At 40.2% G+C, this 13,999-nt stretch overlaps 1 protein-coding gene across 2 annotated transcripts in view; it reads right to left on the reverse strand.

The window, feature by feature from the left end:
- Positions 1-286: 286 nt before the first annotated feature.
- ChT (choline transporter) overlaps positions 287-13,999 on the reverse strand; it is a 35,818-nt gene continuing 22,105 nt past the window's right edge. For both annotated transcript variants that reach the window (XM_086967716.1, XM_086967715.1), the window contains 7 exons: positions 13,216-13,353; positions 11,330-11,485; positions 5,156-5,304; positions 2,869-3,360; positions 2,192-2,390; positions 1,338-1,634; positions 287-1,191 (listed from right to left, as the gene is read on the reverse strand). In XM_086967716.1, the coding sequence (XP_086823842.1) occupies positions 959-1,191; positions 1,338-1,634; positions 2,192-2,390; positions 2,869-3,360; positions 5,156-5,304; positions 11,330-11,485; positions 13,216-13,353 (1,664 nt within the window). In that variant the 3' untranslated portion in view covers positions 287-958. The remainder of the gene's footprint in view (positions 1,192-1,337; positions 1,635-2,191; positions 2,391-2,868; positions 3,361-5,155; positions 5,305-11,329; positions 11,486-13,215; positions 13,354-13,999) is intronic.

A 13,999-nucleotide genomic window follows, 5' to 3' on the forward strand; every position in this document is an offset into this window, starting at 1 on the left:
GTTTTAATTCATAAGCTTACGACATAAGTCATAGTCGGCGTGGTTGATAAATAATCCTTTTAAACGCATTGCTATCATTATTATACTATGAACCGTTGTGCAGTAATAGACTTCGCATTCCTCACGTTTAACGAAGTGTGTCACCCTGTTTCGTTATAGGTTCCTATTCTGAGATGCCGGCTGGACTCTCCCCTAGTGAGCATTTTACAGGTAACCATCGGCCAGGAGCGTTTCGCTGCTGGCCGATGGTTACGTTATTAGGTTCGCTGCGATTGTCCGATTACTCTTATTCTTATTGTTGTTGTCGTCATCAGTACATGTTGGTGTTGCTAAATCGTTCCTGCATCTCCTTTCACCGCCTGTAACCTTTCGCTTTTCTCGTAGCATTGACCAGTCGACATTATTGAAGTTAGATCCGTCCACTGTCGCAGCTCACTTCAGCATTCGGGTTTGCCGCTTAGGTGTCGCAATCATTTTCGTCATCAACCATCATTACCGCTGTCAGTCGTCATAATTGATCAGTTGTTAGTGTACTTCGTTTCGTCTCTGTTACAGCATTCTCTCGAGCAGAAATAGGAAGCTAGAGGGAAGATTCCAATTGAGCGATTTCTGGCGTTGTTGAGTTTACGTTTGAGGTTGTGCCTCGCAGTCGCCTGGCTGCGCGACGCAACACGGGACAGTTCCGGGTGGCGCGTCGAGCTGATTGTTCATATGTCCCGCCCGTCATTGTCGCTACTTCCGTTGTTGCTATCACCATTGAAGATGATGAAGTTCGCGAAGTTAACCGGTCAACGCTAGCGTCAGCAGCAGCGGAAGCAGTAGCGGCGTACACCGACAATGAGCGTGATGAAAGTTCTGTAGAGATTCTTATTGTCGTACTCATCTTTGCTGTAATAGTATTCGTAGAACTGTTATTTGGTAACTTGATTTTCAGGTAGACACCTGTCTGCGTTGTTTTCTAAAGGTGAGTTGTGCCCTGTTCTGCGGTCGAAGCTCTAGTGTGGGGCAAGGGAACTGCTGTGGCATTACAGTGGCTACTCCTACCCTGTGAAGCAGAAAGATCCGCGGAGGAAGAAATGCAGCTCGACGCCAGTTGGGGATCTCCCCTATCGATTAACTCTGGGTGGAGGTTGAGCGCCGGGTTTACACGACCGTTCATCTCGGTCTGGTACGTTTTGACTCCATGTAGGCCTGTAATGACAGATAGATGAGAAAGACAGATCCAGAACGTGACTCGAAGCTAAAAGCGAAGCGCACACCGACACAAACAAGTCGAGTTGGTTTCACTAGATTTGTACCGAATCCGAAATACGCAACCTTCAGCGATATGCACTCACTTGAGTTGAGCACAGTAAGCTCCTCTTGAGGTTCCTGAACCTTGACGATGTCCTCTGGTATATTGACGACGCAGTTGAACACGTCTAGATGCGGCGGGAGGTGGCCTGCCTCAAACAAGACCTTCGAAAACTTCGAAACGGCGACGAGAGTGCCGAAGCTGCACAGCATTGCCAATGTTCGAAAAGGAAATAGCTGGCCGTCCTCTTCGGAATAGTACGGGTACTTAATTACAGCGGGGAGACCTAGAATAGATTCGCCGCCAAGGCCCCGTAACAGAAGGCCCACAATATAGGCGGCTAAAAACAAAATGAAAAAAAAAAATATTTGAAACCGCAGTACTGGCAAAGGCGGTGCTAGGTATTATGGAACCTTTCCATATACATGTAGATATAATAATTCTACTTAGATATAATATCTAGATATAGAATCAACATAATTCAGCCTTGGTAGCCCTAGCCAGTTATGTATCTATAACTAAAGGACATGTATCCTACCTAGTATGTAGGTGAAAGGAGCATTTCGCGCAAAACAACCTCTCCGTTACTTTAATATCAACAAACTTGAGGTAGGATTATTTGAAAAATCAATAGAAAATCGCAAGAGACCTTATTGGTAAAGCGGTCTCCTACTATAGGGAATACGCCCTTCGCACGAATAAGCTGAATCTTTTTGAAAGACCTTTGCTTCACCTACGTAGATAGGGCACTGTCAATATAAATTTATCATATAAAATTTTTTAAAGGTTTGCAATTATACGTATATCACATATTGTTTCCAACTTTACATCTATTAAGATCACTGTTGCGCGTCTATCTCTCTATCTATCTATCTAACTATCTATGCCCATGCTCACCTAAGGATCCATACGTGTTGACTGTCTTTTTGAGGTAAACAACCGAAACGAGCTGCGGGAACAGAATAACGTAAACCAAGTCCGAAGAGAGGTACCAGAGACCGTAGACGGACTTCACCGTGAGTGCCATCGCAGTGGCCATAATCCCAACTAATAGAATCGAGACTTTCATCACCCAAATTACTTCATTTTCAGAGGCCTGAGCATACAGCGGGCAGATACAGAGCAGATATACAAAATAACAAGCGTTCCAATCATTTTCGAGTCAGGAATCGCCCGATCGAAAATTTTCTGTTATGATTTAATAGATAAATGTATTCCATTCTGACCCACAGTAGATAGATGTTTCGCCGTATCTGCTGTACATGCAATTTTCTTAATAAAAGGTGTTTCAGCGTAAGCATATCCCAAAACAGTAAGGTTAAAATTTAATATGAAAATAATAATAGCAACGACAATAATAATGATAATAATAATAATAATGTAGTTCAATACTGTAATTTAGGTGATATATTAGATATAATATTGCAGCTTTTTAGGATGTGATCTGTAATACTTCGGAGACTGATGACTGATAGCTGACAGAAGTATACTGATTTCTTTAATGCTTTTACAATAGTAATGTTAATTACCACCAGCTACTTCTACTGTCCATCCAGCAACATATCTGTACTTACGTTTTGTCTAAAGATGAGTTTATAGACATTTCGAGCAAACATGGACGCGGCAGAAAGTATAGAGGAGTCAGAGGACGACATGACGGCGGCCGAAACGGCGCCCAGACCCAAGCAGGACACGAAACCCGGCGTGAGGTACTGCAGCACCAGCGGAAGGACAAGAGCCGACTCTGACTCTTTGAGCGGCCTTTCGAGCGCGGTCTCATTCCAATGAGTCGCTTTTGCGACTGCCCCCATAATCATCGCGGGTATGGCCATGACAATGCAGCCCACCGCTGCCACGTAGCTTAGGACCTGCGCTTTGAATGCGCTCCTGCAGGAAAGCACCCGCTGGAAGTATACCTGCCATGGGATGCCGCCCAGCATGAGCAACAGGCCGCAGTCAATCCACTGGCCAAAGTATTTGCTGTCGACCGTACCAACCCAATCGTTGACAGGGAAGGTCAGTGGACCTACAGCCTCATTACGTATACAGAATGGGATGCAAACCCACTGGAATGGAAGACGGCGAGAAAGGCAGAACAGAGGGAACCAAAGGTAAATACACATCTTCCAAATGATCTAAGTTAAAGCCTACATTGAGACAGTTACCACTAAAATTTATCAGCTTAATTTTTTTCTAGTCTCAATGAAAGCCAAAAGGAATAGACTGCGTTTGATGAAGGGTATGGTGTTCGAAGTATTTAACGGCTGCTTCTACGCGGGAACATGTTGGCTAACAAATTCGCTTCACCCTTTGATAAAGAACTCACCCAGTATAAAAATAGCGCCGCGTGATTTTAAATGCTTCTATCTCATAGTCGAAACTACTACAAAATATATTTTTGCAGAAATATGAAATTGAATTCATGAACCTGTTACAAACAGCTTACTATGTGTGTTGTTTCTCGTCGTCCTAAATCTCGCTGCCTATGCCTCGCCTAACAATGTAAAGAGATGTTTTTCTTGAAACATTAACGCCAGTGAGTCTAGCAGGCACAACTAGATAACTGCAGTACCAAAACTGTCAATGGTCAATCACGTTCCGTTCGTCAAAACCCAATCCGTAAAAAATATCGACATTAAAAGTTGGCTAGGAAGCTTATACACACATTCCCATATACACCCACCTGTCCATGTAAAATCTCTTATGACTAGATCTCCTACGGCAAAAACTTGTACGGCGCTACAATCGTCGAAAATAACGGTGGCTATAGGCGCTTCTATGTTGTCTTGTTAGTTAAACACGGCTCTCAGATAAGTACAGCATCGTATTTTTAGTATTTTTTTTTATTTTATATATATATATATTTATATAATAAATATTAATTTAATAACACATTTATAATAATAGTGTGTGTACTAGACACGTAAGAATACAGCGTTGTGTGCGATGATCCACTACGTGCAAATGCTGCTCACATGATGCTTGGGCATCAACGAAAAACGACAAAAAAACAGCTGAAGAACCACGAAAAGATATCAAATTGGGCTAATAGGAAATTTTGTCACTATTGTCAATGAAGAAAATCACAGTCAAAATCAAAATGGTCAGACGGGATTTGAGGACTTCCCAGCTTCGGTTGAAAGTGTTGTAACGACGAGGAAAGGACCTTGCTTTTACCGGTCCCGCACATAGGTTCAATCGTTATCAAAACTAATGACTAGTTACAACCAACGTTGAGTCAGTATTAATTCGGAACGCTTTATCAGAATACAAATGTTCTAGTACAAACAAAAAAAAAAGCAAGAAAGTTGCTTTCATTTGAATGGATGCTTCTAAGTAAAAATACAAATGGCGTTCGAACGAGGAAAAAACTGAAAACCAACTTTCTTTCTCAATGCAAGTTTGGGGTCACGTATGTATCGTTGGCAGAACTTAGAGCGATAATTCCTCTAGTTTCTTCTTTCCAACGAAAGGCTGTAAAAGCTACCGCGTCAGCAATAAATCGTCATACAATTATTTAAGACGCATATCAAAACCAGCACTAGAAAAACACAATACTTCGCCGTCGAATTTATATGCAGTCCTTCAAAGTAGTGGACGAACTTCATCCTTCAGAGATAGAGGATGTTAACTTACAGCAAAAACTTGAAAATGTACGGTTTACTACGGTTCCTAATTATAGATGCCGAAGCTGTTCGATTTAAATACGATATATCGATGAAGCTAACTTTTCACAAGAAAAAAAAATACAGGCGTAAAACTGAATGTATGTAGTTTTTTTGCGTTTTACATCTCTGAATACGAGGAACTTATAAAGATAGCTTGAGCAGACGACGGTGCGCCACGTGGCTTAGAACTTACCAGTCCGAGGAAGATACAGAACAACTGGATGACATCCGTGTACGCAACAGAATAGAGTCCTCCGAAAAGGGTGTAAATTAAAGCGATACACGCGGACGAGATAATCGAGGTGTTGTTATCGAGATCCATGATGACGCCCACCGTCGCGCCTGTAAGCGTCACCATCGAAACGTTCATCTATAAACTACATCACTGCTTATTAAATTATGCAATATGCTTGCTTAAATTTGTTATCTTTATTTGTTATCAGCTTCGTTCATATAGGGTTTCAAATGTAGGGATTTCGCTCATACAAATACTGGAAAGCTTCAGCGGGACAATTTTCGAGTTTACGAATCGGCTTAGTACCCGTTGCAAGCTGCCGATCGGTCGTAATACAATGATAATTATAACAGTGATAACTGTAACAGCAGTGTTACCACCGCGGAGATAGCCATGACGATATGATACCTTTCGATGATTGACGCTAGAAAATAATAAGCCTTGCTCTATTCTGTGTCGATTCGCACGCACCCATGGCGTTCAGCTTAAATTTATATATTGAGTTTTCGAAATAATATTAACCCTTTTTCTAGTTAGATAACTAGGCCATAAAGTTATGTACTAGTATGAGTCACAAATATCGGAATGGCGTTGGTCTCAATTAAAAGTTGACCTTTGACAGCAGTAAATTTGCTGCAATTTTGTTACGATAAAAATACAAAAACGCTGCCCAAAACCAATCAATTACGTCCTGGAAATTTTGGCAATACTCTTCATAGTCATCGATCAACTATGAAATCACTGCGGAAGATCGATATGTGAGTAGACTCCAAGGGTCTAAATAACCACTACTGAACCGTTTTAAACCACTCGACGAAAGCTGGCTATGAAAAAGCCTTGATTTTTTTTTTACTAGAGTTAAGATGATTTGACGCGAGATAATCTATATAATCTGCGAAATTTTGCAGAGGCAACGAAACTGAACCAGTTCTAAAGTGGAGGATAACAGCGGTAGAAGACTAAAACAGAACAATACAATAATGTGCAAGCAGATAAAAAAAAAAAAAGGAAAAAGTGCTCTCCAATTTGTGGCAAGACCTGAACTGTCGCCAAGGAAGGTGACGCTGTGCGTTAGCTGGTCTTGGAAAGGATTGGTGCATTGTACCTTTTCGAAAACTTGATCCATCGTTTCAGCTGGCATACTAACGGATGGTAAACTGAATCACTAATCAATCCATCGTATCGAGAGGGAGCTGTCACAAAAACACGACTCGAACATTAGATTTAGAGGCGAGTTTAGAACGGACCGTTTTATGTATTTGAGGATAGTATACACTTCGATGGTAATTACTAAAATAGATCGACTAACTCGGACCAGGTTAAATAAGTCGGATACATTTAAAATTATTGCGCTCTTCATTTGGCGAATTCAAAGCTGCTCGGGACTGATGACTGGTGACTAGTGGCTAGACCCGTAGTACGTACTATACAGAGCTGTTGTTTGGCATAATTTTCAATATCCAGTTTACAAACGCTCCTTACATTCTAAGCAGCTGACTGTCATGCCATGCCAAAGCTAAAAATCGATCGGAACCATAGAACTTAAAAGCATCAATAAAATATCAGTATCAGATATCGTGCTATTTTCTGCGAAAATACCTATCGACTACGAATACTACCTATTACGGTAGCAACATTCATCATCGATTTGACATTCACAAAGGCTTTTCGTGCAGACGTTTCTATTAAGCGGTAGGAGTGAGTTCGGGGCCTTTTATGGTCCTGTTCCATGAAAGCAATCACAGTACGGTACCGTGTGAAGCAGGTTGAAAGCCCAGGAATACTGAGCTGACCGCCAGCTGCACAATATTTCGTTTTGGATGCTGGCTGGGCAAGCGAGGTCAGCCCCTTACTCGAAGTGAAGCGAAATGAGAAGAATAAAGCAGACCCAGGCTGAAAAGCACGATTTTTACATCCGGTGTAGCCGTTAGGCATTTTATCAGACGGCTAGGACTCCCAGCACGAAACAAAGCATGTCTATGCTCGATTTGCTCTTCTAATCAGTGACAGACCTGCGGCATACCAAATCAATATACCCATTTGTAAATATAGTCAGTCGAAGAGACGGAACAGTCAAACTCATGTCCAGAGGCCTCTAAACGTTGTCGCTAAAAATTGCCGAAAAGAACAAAACTTAATTATCGATGAGAATTACTTAAATCATATATACTGCAGCAATCTTATATATGTAGGTAATTAATCAGGTTTAAGTAAAAGTGAAACAGCTTTAATAAGTGATCCTTACATTGACTGAATTGATGTAAATGTTCTATTTAATTGATCTAATGTCGTTTACAGTTAGCTGGAAGTCAACCCGAATATTTTATTATTTAAAGTTTAGAGTTAAAGAACGCTTTTATTCGATCTAAACCTTAAACGAATGCAAAAAAAGGTATCAATTTTAAGTAGATTTTTCTTCGATTCGGTATTATAGCTTTAGGCCCACCCGATAAATGTAGGTCGTTAATCCTGTATTGGCCTTTTCGCGGATTCTCTCGTGTACCTGGACGGCGACCTGTGCAGGGGACGTACAATGATTACGGGAACAGAAAAGAATTAGCTCACACAGAAATAAACGCCCACCCATTTTCTTTTACGTCTCAAGCCTTAGATCCGATATAGTGGCTATCGAAAGTGGCTAATAATTTTCCTTAACGTAACGGATATTTTACAATTCCAAAGCAGTAAGCGTCGCGACGGTCAATCGTATGTAGAATAGGGAAGACGAGTTGCAGCTACATATAGTGGCTTTGTTTATAAGAAATAGCTCATACCAGATTGCTTAGCTTACGCCATGAAACATCAATATGCTTTGGTTCAATAGATTACCTGTCTCGCTATAAATTGGCTATAGGCATAAAAACACACGGTTCGTTTCGTTCTGGGATCTAACTATCTAATGGAAGGCCTGACAGCAATGGCGGACGTAATACTCCAAATATAGAAACTGAATAGGAACGAATAAGCCACAACTTTCCTCATCTGAGCAAATTCTCCTCACCTAGTGTTTTCGCTGTTACATTTTGAATATAATGAGCGAAGTACTTGGTAGCTCAGGAGTCAATCACGAAGTAACTGTATAATAGACACAGCCTATTTCTCTCCTTGGCCTCAGTACGCAAAGGCTTAAAAAATCATGCCGTCTATCAATAGAAATGATTATTCAAATCATCCACAGCCTTAGACGCCTTAGCTTCCCTCTCATCATAAGAAACTTATATATATATATATATATATCTAAAAAGAAAAAAATAGAATATATATGTTCTTTTGATAGGAACTAATTTTTTCATTTCACCAGCATTAATTATATTAGTTTGAATCGATCTGCTGTTAACTAACAACAGTAACAGTGAATCTCAGTCATTCTACAAGGGCCTATCGTTTGTGTGCATTAGAGATCAATCCTGCGAGGCTCTGCACCCATGGGAGACACCAGTTCATAACACCACTATCATAAACTAAGAGAAAAGCTTGCTTGAAAGTAGAGATACAAATAAAAACAACGTGTTCTGGTTCCAAACAGACGAATCGAACAAAGTAAGACAGGCGTTAGGATATACTGGTCAGACATCGACAGTTCTCCTGGGAGCGGCGGTACAAGATAAGTATAACAATAACAACAACCAACTGAGCGATATTTGTGGGCGGCCAATAGAGGCGGACGCCGTTGGTGAGTCATTTTGTATTATGGGTGAATGAAGGAGCGGCAAAATCGAAAAAATCTTTACCATTCAATATGAATACCACAAGCCGACTGAGAAAGCTTAGTATGTCTACGACAAGTGAGGCCCAACACAACACGGTACGAAGGAAGGCGCAGCAAAGAAGGTGGTCGATAGAAAAACATAGACATCCTGTTGTGTCGTACAAAGAAAGGTAATTTCTGTTACCATTACCGCCACTGAGCAGTGTGCTAGTGTTAAATGGGTCAGAAAGAGTGTCGTGTCATAAGCCTGTTTTTAAGCCGGTTATTTACCTACCAGAACTGAGATGACAATGCTATGGGACCCAAGTTGTATAGGGTGGACTTGGAAGAGGCTAAAAAGGTACATGACAAGAGACCTGAATCACATAAAACAGTAAAGGGTCACTGCACACGGAAAACAGAAAGTGGCTAAGGATAGAAAAAGCTTCCTCATTCCCCAATTTCATCATTTATGTACAATGCTTAATATAAGAGAACATACTGTTTGTCTATAGGATGAGTTATAACACGACGTATTTGTGCTAAAGTGTCTGCAACTTTAGTCAGAGCTCTCCAGGATCATTCGTCATCATATCATTATCATAGAAAAAAAAAGTTGAAAGTGATTAATCGAGTGCTCAAAGACACGAAGATTTAGATGTCTTCGACGTCTGACACGATTTTTTTCTTACTCAATTTGAGTTGTGAGCCTTAGCAATTATCCTTTAAAAGAATATATATAAATGTATATTACCATTAATATTATTATTAATAGTAGTCAAACAAAGCTTTGGGGGTTGTATACAGGCATCTGCTAGAAGAAATGTTTATTTTCGTCATTTATTTTATAAATTATACGGTCCCGAACAGTTTTTTTAGGCTACAAATGTTATTGCATCATTAAGTATAGCACGCAACCGAGACAGCCCCCAGCATGAAACGCAATTGCGTTACGTACCGGGAGCTGTCTCAGTACGTAACTTGTTCATGGGCAAAAGTTTTTCATTTCCATGAACCGTATTTACGAATTCTTATAAGAAACTTCACACTCCTTTAGTTGCTCGTTCTTGAGTAAAAACATTTACTGTAAATAAATTCCCTCCAGCGGGTTCTAGCAATAGACGAGTCAGCAATGTTATTAACAGTATCTCTCTCTTTACTCTATCAGGGATGTTTATAGATGTGTTGAAGTTATAAAAACTAAGTTGAGTAGTTGGCTCTTAACGGGGCGTGCCCATTCTACAATCAAGGTCAAAATAAAGAGCGGTACCGTCTATTTGACCAGATCTACACAGCCTTTGCGACAATCGACGCTAAGCGCCGTTCATAATAATCATATTCTGAATAATACCTGATACATAGAGATAATGAATTTACGGATCGATAAAAAAAACACAGCACCGTCATTGCATTGCGTTGAAAGCGTCCATAAAGGATAAAAAAATACATGATTGTTGCAATACCCCACAGGATGGTGTCTATGTAAAAATCGGTGCTTCTAAACTAAATGAGTGGATATTTAGCGGAGGCATGGCTGTTATATTATTTCAAAGCATCTCTATGCTATGACATTACTTTTTACGTTTAATTATGTTTTTCTAATATAGGGTTAGTTTGTCTGGAAAACAGTTTTCCCATGAGAAGGACGCCCGTCTTTGTTCTCTGCTTTATCGATAAAAAGCAAAAACGACCTATTGGTATAGAGTAGGATCGCGGGAAGGCCGATCGTCTATTGTATCATAAGCAAGACGTGCTCACCACTAATATTCTCTGAAGCATGGTCATTCTTGTAAGTACTTTGTTCTTTCGCAGTTATTTTCTATTTACGTGTTCCAGGAATTGTCTCGTTGCGTTGGATTGAATTGGCTAATTTTTAATAGTCGTAGTTAGACAGCAGCTTCGAGCAAGTCCATGGTATATAGGCCAGCTCAGATCACCGCAACGGCTTTGTGCAGTGATACCTATTCGAACGCAGACGACGATACCGAGTGGGGCAAGCGGAAAACTAAATAAGATCCGTCTGAACAGATAGCAGTGAAGCAAATCATATCATAGCAAGATGTTGTAGGTCCGCGATAATATCATAAGTGCTCAAATCGGAAACGTTCTAGGAACGTTTACGCGTAGACAACAGCCACAATCTGTGGCGAGCTTCAGCTCATATTGAGTGAATGTAGGTTACTATGCTAAGTGTCAACAATGAATTGTAAACTTAGTGTGTCGTTGTTTGCCTCATATATAACAAAGCCAGTAGATTGAAAGGTATGAAATAATCTATGATACAAATCATATGTACAGCCTGGCTACCCGCTAAAATTAGCGGATGGATCTTGTTGTAGAGCAGTGATATACAACAAAACGGAAATGAAATAGATAAATCGAATACATCGAGGCATCAAGTACGGTTAGTTACGAATGATTTAAAACGACCTTGTCGGACTTACCAAGTGCCGCAAGGATAGCTGCAGACCAGAAGACCTCCCCGCACAGGGCTGGTATAAAAAGCAGACCGCCCATACGACCTCCAAAAAGTTCCTGGAATGGATCCAACATCGTGACGTAGCCTTCCGCACGCATTTTATTTGCGAAGAAGTACCCACCTGATGAATGAAGAAAAACACCCCAGTCAGACCGTAGCTTGATTGAATCAACTACAAAAGTGCAAGTTAACTTGATGTATTCGCTACGCCAGTTCAAGCAGATCCTATTAACGCTCGGTCAAAGCTTCAACCTTGTTAGTTTCTGAGAAGACAAACTCTGTTCAAAATGTTAGGGTAACTAACACCGGATGTACAGTTTAGCCTCGATCCAAACCTCAATGAAACAATTAGACGCACAAATGACAGCTCACATCCTGAAGAGCAAAGCACGTATATCTGTACTATACGGGTAGTGTTACACTCTTTGAAGTTGGCCCTTATTTCCATTAATTTGGCGTCAGCTGTCTGCAGCACCAGCCCTAATAGGAACACAGACGGAATATCACCTCAGTAACCTTTTTGTAATCTAAATTCTTATTAAGTTACTAGGTTGTTCCTGTTGAATTATGTCAACAATCATCCGAATAACGCTGCAACTCATATATTTCTCTGTAACTATTAAATATGATCGCGTGTGTTTCAAACGCATTAAACCTAGCCGTTAGCAAAACTCTAATTAGTTAGTTATGCGTTTGATACGTAAGTGACTATTATATGTACCAGTGAAAATATACAGTGCTCTTTCAACATCCACTGTCGAAGATAACACCTTGTCTTGAAAAACGGTTAGAAGAGTGAAAAAAAAGTATTTCAACAATGATACAGGGAGCGCTCCCACGAATAGCTCGCACGACTGCAATTTGGAAAGCCTTCCTTCACGAGGAGCATTAAATTAATTGAATCCTAAAAAATGGCTTTAGTTACCTACGATATACTGGCGACGGCACTAACGTTGAAGTTAGTCAGTCAAGCCGATCTTTAAGCCAAATAGTATATGCAGGATTTTTTTTGCATATTTTTCAAGAAAAGGTTCATATACTGAATGATTTCGTGTGGCAGTCTGCCACATAAGATCATCCAGTATACTTCAGCAGCAATGATAACATTACCATATTCGACGTTTCGAGTAAATGTTATTCTGTTATTTGGGTGCAACTAATGAACAATGTATAAAAATTCTCAAAGCGCCCCCTAGTGTAATTCAAGAGAATTAAAAGGGTTATATCGTTTAGCCGAAAGTCATTCTCAGAGGTAAAGTCAATGTTGTTGCTTTAGAGGTTGCCAGTATGTTTTGAGCAAGTAGAAAGTATTTCGTTTTGCTGTCAGGTTACCGTTCTGGGGAACTCAAAGTTACTTTGCCTATGTAGTTGGTCCTTGACAAGTTATGTATTTAAGTGTCTAGTGACAGCATCTCCCAAAGATTCTCAAAGTTTCGGAGCTGTTCAGGTCTGACCTCACCACATTTAGGCTGCCAGTTTGATCATGGTAGGACTACGATTTTGCTACCTATGCAAGACAGACATGAACTAATCAGGGTTGAACACCAGGCGTAGACATGATATTTCTTGCCAGCCGTGTGAGCTATGCTAGCACTGGACGTTATTTGATCGGGCACCGTGAGCGAATATGGACAATTCAGTTGTACTTAGCGAAGATAGAGGAGCGGGACCTTGCGAGCAATAAGATGGCCATCTGCTCGTCATCGATATAGTCATCCTGTATTTCTCTTTAAGACATATTAGTCAGCTGTTCTCTTTGCCTAATTAATAATCGATACTACCGTTTTGTCTTAATAGTAAACAAAAAGAAAACGGGGCCACTTTTTTCTGCTAGACTGATTGTGAACTAACCAAATACAAGAGAAAGCGCGTATCCAAGGGGGGCCTGAGTCCATAAAATGCCGTCCTTGAAAACGGACTCGGCCGTTCCGTTGATGTAACCGCCGCCTACCCATGTTGCCGTCATTGTAAAAATTCCGACGAATAAACCTGAAATGGCAACGCACAAAGTCTACAATGAGAAAATTAGCGTCGCTAGTCTTTCAGTATGTGTCTTTAGAGCTCACTTACTCGATACACATTGAAATTAAGCCCCATTATACTATCTTTGCCTACAAAAATATCACCGTAATATGCTCTTTTCCCTTTTTTTAGTAATTCGCTATGTTATTATATAGTATTCCTATTTATAAGTATTTCTATAGCGAATTTTGTTCTGCAGTTACGCCTAACGAACGATGAACTAACGACTATGAACTGATAACTAATTTTTACTATAATAATGAAAAACAGCTAAATTATATAAGCATAGGTGTATGCGATTGTAGATTCGAACATTTTTAATATGAATTATGTTTTTTTTTTTGAGCTTTATACTTGAAAGAACTTTTTCTATGACTATACTGTGTAACTTTCCTCAACTCGACACGTGTCGTAATATCGACAAACACGGACTTAGCCAAAACGAGCTGAATTACAAGCAAGCTTATAAAAAAAACATATGTTCATGTGTGTGTTCTTATATATGCAAGTTTCGGCTCGCACATATATTTTGACAATATACGTGACTCAGAGACCGATATAAAACGACGTTATGCCCAGGAAACGTCTGCCACAATGCCTTCCATTATGCATG

This window comes from Varroa jacobsoni, unplaced genomic scaffold (assembly GCF_002532875.2).
Source record: "Varroa jacobsoni isolate VJ856 unplaced genomic scaffold, vjacob_1.0 scaffold_290, whole genome shotgun sequence".
NCBI classification, from domain to species: Eukaryota; Metazoa; Arthropoda; class Arachnida; order Mesostigmata; family Varroidae; genus Varroa; species Varroa jacobsoni.